Consider the following 11,045-nt stretch of genomic DNA (forward strand, 5'->3'; position numbering starts at 1 on the left):
ATGCAGCCCAGTATTCACAAACTATGTAGTCCCCTCCCACAAGGCTAGGTCACAAAGTCATGCAGCTTCTGCCCTGCTCTCTTGGATCACGAGCTCTGGGGTAAGCAGGACGCCATGTAAGAAGCCTGAATACTCTGACAGCCTCCAGCAAAGCATGTGGAAAGGCTTCCAGTTCTACCTATCCCAGCTGAGGTGTCAGACATGTGGGTGAAGAAGCCATCCTGAACATCCAGACCCAGATGTCACCTGATTATAACTACATGAGAATCTCCAAGTGAAAACTGTCCAGTTGAGCCCAGTCAACCCATAGAATATGAGAAATAATTAACTGTTCAGTTTTAAACCACTAAGTTTTGGCATGGTTTGTTACACAGTAATAAACTGAACAGCACTCAAAATTAACAACTGGGAACACACTCTGGAAACTTAAGGAAGGTTCCAAGAAAACCTAATTTTATTTCTCAGGTATATAAGGCACTAATTGCTCTGTTAGAAAAAAAGAACAGAATATGTGCTTTTTCGCTAGACGAGATACTTACGTTGAAGGACCGTTTCTCCATTATGGTATCACTACGACAATTGGTAATATTGAATGGCAGCTTGGAAGGATCATTTTCTTTGAACCAAGATGGGACCAAACCCCATCGCATGGGAACAATGATACGCTCAGAAGAGTCTGTGCCCTGTCACAGAAAGACGTTAAGATCCAGTGAGGGGATCATAATGAAATTTAGAAAACCATATTTAGCACATGTATTACATTACTATTAGTATCGAAATACAAACAACGTTATTAAAAGGGAAAGATTTCACTTGAAAACAATTTTAATGATTTATCATAATATGATAACTTGAGTTCTTTAGCAAGCCTATTTATTAGAATGTAAGACATTCTGCTTGGGTAGAATGGGGGATACAAAGAGGTTTAGTTCCTGTAAGCTTTTAATTAGTGCCTACTATAGGAGAGACATAGTGCTAGGCCCTGAAGTTTACTTAGTCTCAGCTCTCAAAAACACTTATTACAGATAACCATAATACAATGAAGTATATGCTATGATCAAGGAATGCACAGGGTGCTATGGGGGCACATGGAAGAGTGCTTAACCTCAAAGGGCTTGCACTATTAACATGTGAAGCCACACAGACAGAAAAAGAGTAAGCAATAATATAAGATACAATAGGCTAAGGACCATATAAGAGGTACATACAGTGAGTGTCAAAAGAGCAGAGAGTGATCTGTGAGAGATGGAATGGAGATGTATCGGCTCCTTAGAAGGGGCAGAAGAGGTGGGGGTGTAGTCGGGTGGTTCTTGAATTGGATTCCACAAGAGGTACACTATTCAGACAGAGAACAGATGCGAGAGAAGACCAGAAATGGAATTAGATGAGCAAAGAGGCCATGTCAAGAATGTGCAGGAAGCGGTTTTGTACAAAAAAGTGTTACAGCAAGCCTGACGATGCAGCTTTTAGGAGGGCCTGCGTACAAGGTTTGTATTCAGTTAGCATCTGGGAACTTGGATTTAGAGTGTTCCTACCTTTTCCTAACTGATAAGGATGGTTTACTGTGCCTAGTCTGTCTGTGCAAAACATGAGGTTTATGCTGAACTGCTTTCCTTCTGGGAGTCTGGAATTTTGGTACTTGCTAGGCAGAGAGTGCTTATGTGACCAGCCCCCAGTAAAAACCTTGAGCCCTGAGTTTCTAATGAGTTTCCCTGGGCTGAAACACTACACACGTTACTACAGTTTTCTTTGCTGGAAAAGGAACATGATTAGTGTGTCCCCTCACAGGAAGGAGAGAACATAAGGAAGCCTATGCATGGATTTTTCCAGATTTCTACTTGTGTCTTTTCCCTTTGCTGATTCTACTATATATCCTTTCACTGTAATAAACCTTAGCCATGATATGTCTTACATGCTGAGTCCTAACAAATCTCTAAATGTGGGGGTAATCTTGGAAACCCCTGAAACAAGCCTGTTAAATTTTTTTGGGCAATTGACCCCTGACAATTTGATGAAATCTCTAGACTAAAATGCTCAGACACACTATTCTGCATGGTGCAGTACAATATGGGAAGAGACTATGAACACAGAGTGCATTCCAGGTGTACTACAATGGTTCAGGGGTAAAGATACAGTGGGTCTGGTGACAGCAGTGAGAATAAAAGACATCCAAAGATAGAAAAAAAATGCAATTGTGGTGGTGAATGGAAAAAGAAATAGGGATGATGACAAAGGGATAGGGAAGATGCCTCTAGATTGGGGGTTGCAAACTTTTCTGTAAAAGGTGACTTGTTAAGTATTGTAGACTTTGCAGCCCATATAGTCTCTGTTGTAACTATAACTGCTGTTATAGGGACAAAGCCATACACAATAGATAAATGAATGGATGTTGCTGTGTTCCATAAAATTTCATTTACAAAAATGGTCAGAGTGCCCTAGTTTTCTGACTCCTGCTCTAGATGATTCTAATCCCAGATGCCAAGTCTTCTCAGCTGAGGCCCCAGACTTCAACCAAGAAGCAAATGATACCCTCATTGCCTGGGCCTACTTCCTCACTGGTGAACATAATACAAAGGTTGTTTAAAATCATTAGAATAAAATCAAAGCAGAACCGTTTACTATGTCCAACAAGCACTCAGAGATTTGGAATTGAGCTTAGGAGAGAGGCAGTATGGTACAAAGAATAGGTCAGATAGTAACTATTTTTGGCTTTATGAGTCCATATAGTCTTTGTTGCAATGATTCAAGCAACTCAACTCTGCCACTATCGGCAGTGTGAAAGCAGCCAAAGAACTGAATATGCATGGCTATGTTCTAATAAAACTTTATTCATAAAAACAGGCAGTCGGGGGGCCAGCCGGTGGCATAGTGGTTAAGTGTGCACACTCTGCTTCGGCAGCCCGGGGTTCGCGGCTTTGGATCCTGAATACAGACATACACACTGCTCATCAAGCCATGCTGTGGTGGCACCCCACACAGCAGAATTAGAAGGACTTATAACTAGGATATACAATTATGTACTGAGGCTTTGAGGAGGAAAAAAAAGAGGAAGATTGGCAACAGATGTTGGCTCAGGGCCAATCATCCTCACCCCACCCCTTCGCCCCCAAAAAAAAGCATGTCTAAAATTTGGTCTGAGGACCATAGTTTGCTAACCTCTGGCACAGAGGAAACAATAGGGCCTTTGTAAGAAGACCCAGACTCTGGTCCAAAAGTCCCTTCTCTGCTACTTAGGAGGTTGGACTAGTCTCACCTTCTTGGACCCTCAACTTTCCTTATCGGTAAAAATAGAGTGAACAACACCTACCCGGCAGGATCATTAATATGTGTGGCTTGAAATAAACACCCAAATTCTAGTTTAATATTTTTCTAAGGTTATGATTAGAAACAAATAGCAAAGATTTCTATATAAACGTGATTGTTAAAGCCAGGAGGATGGAAGTTTCTTCGAGAATAAATCAAGCACAGGTACAAAAAGAAAAAAGGAGAAATGTGAAAGGTCCAAGAGAAAGTACTCAGGAAGATAAAAGTAGAATGAGAAAAGTCAAGAGGATGGAATTCCAAGAAAGGAAGGGATCATCAGGAGCAGACCAGACTTGGAAGGGCTTCCCTTTTGTTTAAAGCTAATCCCTCCACTGTGCCCCTGATAAGATCCTGTCCTATTTCTTCCAAAATCGCCTTTATCAGCTTCATCACCCTTTACACACACACACTCCATTCTCCTTATTCTCGGCTGTTAGGTTCTACAAAGTCACTGCAAACACTGAATTAGTAAATTCTGAACTACTGCTCTTAGGGGAAATACAGAGTTAGGTTCCCACAAGACTATGGAGACAACATTTTCATCAACTGATCAATACATTACCTTACTTTATGTGTATTTCTATTTAAAGACACTGTATTCCATGTATATTGTTGATGCATTAACACTGAATTCATGACCAAGAGCACTATGTAACTCATGCATGAGTCAAGCTTATCTAACACGTGTGTTTTCTCTGTAAGGCATCCTATAATGTTCTTTCACTTAGGAAGACTAGCCAGCACTTTAGCACTATGCTTGGGGACAATATTAAACAGTGAAATCACCAACAAAAAGCACAGAAATGCAAAAAACATACCACTAAATCAACAACAAAAAGGATAATTGTTTATAATATAAAAGCTGAAACAAGAAGGTAGAGCTTTGCCTTTTTCAGGTTCGGCTGGGAATGCGTATGTTGGATGATTCAAAATTTCCACCACTCTGTATGTTCATGAATGATTGAGAAAGCAATATGAGTATTATTTTTGGGGTTACAAAAAAATTTTAGGCAAATCTGCAAACATGAAATATATGAATAATGAGGAGTAACAGTGTGTGTGGGGGTGTGTGTGTGTATATATATACATGTATGTATTTTTCTCCCTTAAAGACAGAGGCAGGCTAGACATATTATATGCCAAGAGGCAAGAAAAAAAAGCAATTAATATATGCAGGATAACTAAGGAAAAGACTACCCAGAAGAAATGGTGGGGTAGAGATGTAAATCCTAATGTTAATCTCACCTGGGATGGAGGAAGAGAAAATGCGTGAAAACAGAGCTTTTGTAAATCCCCTCTCTCTTCCAGAATTAAATGTGCCTTCCAAGCAGGAAGGCCCATTGCCCAAAGCATAAATGGGAATAAGAGAGATAACATTACATAATGGCCAACTAAATGATCTCTCATCAGAAATTTGCAAGACAATAATACTCCAAATTTGAGGTTCTCAATACGGGGCAATTTTGACACCCAACCCCTGCAACCCCCCAAGTGAAGACTTGGGGAGAAAAAGAAGGAGTGTGCTACTGGCATTTAGCGGGTAGATTTGACAACACCAGAAGACATTTTTGGTTGTTATGACCTGGGGGCTGCTGCTAGCATCTAGTAGGTAGAGACCAGTGATGCTGCTAAACATTCTACAATGCGCTGGACAGTTTCTCACAGTAAAGAATTATTCCACCCAAAATGTCAATGGCGACAAGGTTGAGAAATCCTACTCTTACAAAATCCACTAATCACGTTTAACTTGGGTGTGTTCACTGGAAAATTGTAAGCCAAATCCAAATGTGAGGCTGCCCCTACTGGGAACAATGAATAGAAAGTGACTGAGACACCAAAATACTGAAACTATTGCTCAGTATTAGTCATCTTTCCCTCTACCCTTTTGTACTTGTGAGAACAGCTGGTAGTTCTGGGGTAGATAAATGAAAAAGGAAGTAAGCTGCAAATCAGTGGTTTCAAATGCAAATTTTGCAGTCTACACAAGTGCTGACCATTGATGACATGCACTAATAAACTACTGAAATAATCCTAACTTTGCCCTACAATTTACAGGTTTGAGAAAAATGAAACCTCAAATATTTATCAAAATTAGGAAACTCTAGCAATCTTAACAAAATTTATTAGAGATATGGAGTCAAAACACTCTATCAGCAAATTCACACCACTGACAGAAAAAGAGGGCTACTTTTGCTAGGGGTTCCACCTTCCCCATTTCTAGTTCCAGGAAGCATCTACTGGAGTGGGGACAGTTGTCTGGACTTCAGTCCCTGCTGTGTCTCTCATTGATAAGGTCACCCAGGACAAGTCACACGTTCTCTACACTTCTGTCTTTATATCACCTCAACAAAATTTTCTTCCAGCTAACTATTAATTCTATAATCCTAAAGAGGTGGTACAAAGAGAAATAAGGCTAAAAGAGAATAAAGGTCATACACTTAATCTTTCTCTCTTTTCATTTCAAATTATGCTTTCCTTTGAAATATGTTTTATTTCTTCCTTTCCCAGTCAAAGTTCCCATGGTATTTTCATTTCCCTCTCATTAAAATAACTTTTCTTTAGTTTCAATAGGAAAGTATGCATCCACTAAAAATGGCTCAAGAATAAATTATTTCATGTAAATGGCTTCATTCAGCCAAAAACATCACTGTTATTTGGTCTGTTTATGTCAAATATTGAGATCCCGGTAATGTAGAATCTTTTGACTACCATATTATCACAGGACTTCTGAAGAGTATGGAGCAGGGGTAAAATCAACCTTATAAAGTGATTTAAGCACTATAGATCAAAGAGAATAAAAATCCAGGATGAAAACAATCATGATTTTTTAAAGCATATAGGGCATTTAAAGTATTTAAGACATGGGGAAACAATTTCTGCAATAAACCATTTTTATTACATTGCATGCCTGCACCAACATACACTCTTCCAGGAGATAGACCAAAGAACCAAAATTGGATTATAAATTACTGGTCGCTCCAACACTACAGGTATAAATACTATAAACACAATGAATGCAGTTAAACTTCAGATAACCACAACAAATACATCTCTTTCTAGCTTCAGTAATAGACAAACACAAAGACTGAAAGCATAAGCAGGAGCAATAGAAACATCAAAGAAAGAGAAACACCAGAGGTAAGTTTTAGATTAGCTGGTCTTAATCCTGCCCTGGGCCTAGGGATTCTGATTCAGCTGGCTTAACCATACAAATCTTTGGGTTTGTTTTTTTCAAGATAGTCAAACGACGCTGATGATCTGGGAGGTTTGAAAGACGCTGTCTTAAAAAAAGTATTCAAATACAAGGCGCATACAAATTCAGTATGCTCTAAGACTAGCATGCCTTGTACAGAGAAGGCACTGAAATGGAGCCTGAAGAATACTGAATCATCTAAGATTAGAAGATACTGAGACAACTTCCCCTTTCCGTGATGCCCACACTGGTTCTCAACTGAGGGTCAGGAGATATCAGTAAGGACTGGTCTCTAAGGTCATCTCAGAAGCTGAGCACATACCAAACCAAACAGAAGTAGATGACCCTCCCAACGCCCCCAGAAGCTCGTATGGGGCAGACAGACTGGGTACCTTCTCAAAGTGCAGTCGAGACAGAAGCACCGGGCTGCTCGACCGAGGGCTCTTGTTGTACGACGGGCAATACTTGTCAGCGTCCCTCCACTCGGGGAGCCGCCGCTCGCCCTGCCGGTTCCGATAGGCACACGCTCTCGTGAGCACATCTCGAGGTAAGTGACACGATGTTCGCCCGCACATTCTTCAACGCCGCCTCTCGCCACCTTTAGGGCGCGACACAGTAGGAGAACGTTCGCCCATCTCAAATCTTACGTCTCATTCCTTTAGTCACAGCATTCTCCCAAGACGCCCCACGACTCTGCTTCAGAGCCCCCACTGTGCGTCTGTCACCGCCTAGTCTGCCCCAGCAAACGGGCCTCGGCCCGTCGCGCTCACCCCCAGGCCCGCGGGCCGGCCCGCGCGAGGCGCTGACCGAGCGGCAGGCGGCAAACACCTGCCTGAACGCGGGAGGCCCGGTTCCCGGGGGGCGCACCCGCCAGCCGGCGCCTCAGCCCAGAAAGGCAAAGGGGGTCTGCGGTCACTGCCCGAGCCGCCAGCTCCTTCTCCGGGCGGCTCCTTCGGCCTCACCGCCGCGCCCGCCCTCCTTTCCCCGCTCCGCCCTCCCGGGACTCAGGAGCCGCCTGCGCCGCCGAGCACCTGCGCGCCCCAGGACCGCAGCCCGGCCGTAGGTGCCGCCCCGTCTAGACGCTCGGCCCTGCCTGGGCGGCGGGGCTCCTCTCCGACTCCCCACCGCCGCGGCCCGTGATCGCCGCCCCCGCTCCCCGCGTCAGCCCCCTCACCGCCCGGCAAGGGGCCCCGACGTTGCCCTCCGCCCGCCCGCGTCGCCTCACCTCCACTTGAGCCCGGAGCCCGCTGCCTCCCGCGTCTCCTCACCTCGGCCCGGCCAGCCGCCCCGCGTCCCCTCCACCCTGGCCCCCCACCCTGCGTCGCCTCACCTCCACCTCGGCCTTGGCCACTCACCCCGCGTCGCCTCACCTCCACCTCGGCTCTAGCCCCCCACCCTGCGTCGCCACACCTCCACCTCGGCCTTGGCCACTCATCCCCAGTCGCCTCAACCTCACCCCGGGCAGCTCTTCCGCTCCGCCGCCGCCGGATTCTGGGACTCCGCAGGCCCGCGCCGGCGGCCTCAGGCCCCGCCCACAAGCAGCGGCTTGTTCCCGCGAGGTTCCCCGCGCCGCGGGCGGGGCTTTTTCTCCGCCGCCGTCAGGACAGGGAGGGAGGGCGTGGAGTGTGACTCCCGAAAGTGCCCCAGGAGGAGACTGTAGTTGCCTTTGGGGACTCCTGAATCCTAAGGTTCTCAGAGCCCCACTTTCCTCCATATTCGCTCGTGCCCGAGCGGGGTGAACTCCGCTCCTCGCTGCCAGGGCCGACCGCAGGAAGGGAGCTGGGGGTGCGGTGGAAGGATCTTGAAGGACCGGGCTCCCCAAGTCTCCAGGGGCCAGCAGAGACTAGATGCGTCCCGGGGAGCCTTAAGTGCCCTGCTCTGTATAGCGGGAATCATCACTAGGGCACCAGGTCGTTGTAGGGGTGATGTAAGAAAACGTTTTCTTTATCTCTGCTGCTAACTGCTCAGAGTTCAGGGGCAAACATGGAGAAACCATCAGGAAAACCTCCGTGAATCACACAAGTCACTCTCGAACTTCGGTGCGCGCCAGAATGAGATTTTCCAGGCCCCTCACCCTCCCCACAGCCCCAATCTGAATCTCTAAGGGGAGGCCTGGGTTTTTTTACACAGGCTTTACAGGTGTATTTCCGCCACAAAGTCGGTAAGGCCATCTGGCTTAAGTTTAAAAGAGCAGATGAGGTGGCCTCTGAACCTGCTCCCTGGGGACATGAACCAGGGCTTTCTGCATCTGCAGCCAACAGACAGTGCTCTCTAACGGCTGTTCTTCCCCTCAGTGTCGTCACTAAATTGGACTGAACTGGGAGCAGGCAAACCCCAGGGCGCACTGCACCGCAGACCTGATGACAGGGAATGCCCAGGCAATGGACACAAACCCTCTGGGGCCTCCATTCACCCTAGAAAGGAGGCTGATTGTGAGAATGCAAGAATAAGCATGTGAACTCAATGGCTGCTCTCATTCCCTGAGCAAGCCTGCACTGCTCCTTGTCCTGGGCATGGGGCTTGGACGGAGATGATTGGGAGAGGGGCCCTGCCTCATGGTAAGTACAGCAACCAAAAGGCTGTGGGTGCAAAGGGGATAGAGCAGGTGTTCCTCTTGGTGGTGGAGAGGCCTCGAAGGGGAAGGTGGAGTCTGCAGTCAATGTGAGTAAACTAAACATGAGTCTGCAGTTATTCAATAAATAGATGCTAATTTATTTATAGGGATAAGATAGTTTCTTTGGGGATAAATTCAATAGGAGGTGCAAGCATTTTTTTAATTTGTGATGTCCTTTCCCTGGCAGGGCAAGTTCTAGGACAAGCTAAAATTATCCTGTATTTTAAGAAAAAAAAATAGAGTAGTCCTGGGGCAGGGGTTAATAATTTAAAAAATCCTCAGTGATTCCTTTTGAACTGTTTTTGAATACAGAGGCTTGGGAAGGAGTTTCCACTGGGTTCAGTTCTGCATGGTGTTGGGGCAAAGAGTAGGAGTAGTGCCTATTCAGACTGGCCTCTTAGACCACACATGCCAAGATGATGTCTACGGGCAGCTCCTCCGAACTTCTGGCTGTCACCTGCATTGTTACTGTGTCCAAAAGCAGCAGCTGGGAGTGCACCAGGATGTCATGACCTCCCCAGAACACACCTAGAAGAGAAGGGAGTAGTACAAGTGTGCAAAGCAGAAGAGAGCTACACAGCGAGGCTGAGGACGGTGTTTGCAGCAACTGATCAAGGCAGCTCTGGTGCAGTGAAATGGGAGTGGGCCTGGAACCAGGAGAGCTGGGCTGAAATCCCTGAGGCCTTGTGCAAGTCACTTTACCTCTCTGAGCTGCAGTATCCTCAACTACAAAGTGGAGGAGATAATACTAAAATTATTTCAAGATTCTGCCAAGCTCAATTGAATTAGTGGACATATAAGGCTTGTATGTGGCGTTACAGAGCTTCTCACACATTGACTGAATCTAAGAGCACAGATGAAGGGACAGCCCCACCATGACAAAACCGCAGAGCAGGTGTCTGCAAGACCCGGGGGACTGGGCTTGGGGGCTGTCAGCTGTGAGCAGGCCACTGTAGCAGAGCGCTGTAGCAGAGCGCTGTAGCAGAGCTTCCTCCAACCCTGTTTATAAACACAGCAAAAAGAAACTCCCCACTTCCTTTTGTTGGCTGTTTTAGGTGTGATAACTGTATTGCCCCCCCCCTTAAATGAAAGGTCATTATCTCTTAAAGAAACATACAAATACAGAAATATTTACATATAAAATGCTTTATCTGGAATTTTCTCTAAAATACTCAAAGTACTATTTTTCTCTTTATACCATTTTTCTCCCACCCTGACAAGATCATAAAATCCGATAATATACTGTATTGTCCAGGGTGTGGGAGGAAAGGCATACAATTCCTATGAAAGGCAACTGGAAATATTTATAAAAATGAGAAACGCACTTTGACCTGGTAATTCCTTGGGAAATTTATCCTATAGATATCCTCAGTGCACATGTGGAAAATAAAGTATGTGTATGTATATGTGTATGTCTGAGATTCTTCACTGTAGCCCTGTCTGTAAGAGGAAAAGACTGGAACAATCTGAACATTCATCAATAGTGCTGGTTCTAAGCTACAACAAGAATGAGGATTTGGTTTGGGATGATGAAAAAGTTCTGGAGATGGATGGTGGTGATGAGCACAATAGTGTGAATGTACTCAGTGCCACTGAACTGCATACCTACAAATGGTTAAACTGGTAAACTTTATGGATATTTTACCACAACTTACAAAAGAAAGAATGAAGAAACTCTATATACTGAGAGGGAAGATCTCCAAGATGCATAGTCAAGTGAAAAGCAAAGTGCACACCAATGTTTATACCATTTGTACATAAACATTTGAGTTAAAACAGAGAAATGTGTCTATATTAGCTTTCCTATCCATACAATCACTGGAAGGACACATCGGCATTGTTTGTAATCGTGACACACTGGTTGTCTGTGGAAGGGAACTGGATGACGGGCAGCAGGCCTGGGAGGGAGACATTTCACTGCAGGTCTTTTTTTAC

The 11,045-nt window shown here is 45.2% G+C and overlaps 1 protein-coding gene across 1 annotated transcript; it reads right to left on the reverse strand.

Moving 5' to 3' along the window:
• Positions 1-539: 539 nt before the first annotated feature.
• Positions 540-7,974, reverse strand: LOC124233705 (abasic site processing protein HMCES-like; the record flags this gene model as incomplete). Its single annotated transcript, XM_046650826.1, has 3 exons — positions 7,953-7,974; positions 6,889-7,094; positions 540-683 (listed from the first exon to the last, which is right to left on the reverse strand). Coding segments are annotated over exons 2-3 (327 nt in total), but the record flags the coding sequence as incomplete, so codon positions are not given.
• Between the last annotated feature and the right edge of the window lie 3,071 nt (positions 7,975-11,045).

This window comes from Equus quagga, unplaced genomic scaffold, assembly GCF_021613505.1.
Source record: "Equus quagga isolate Etosha38 unplaced genomic scaffold, UCLA_HA_Equagga_1.0 210237_RagTag, whole genome shotgun sequence".
In the NCBI taxonomy this organism is placed as follows: domain Eukaryota; kingdom Metazoa; phylum Chordata; class Mammalia; order Perissodactyla; family Equidae; genus Equus; species Equus quagga.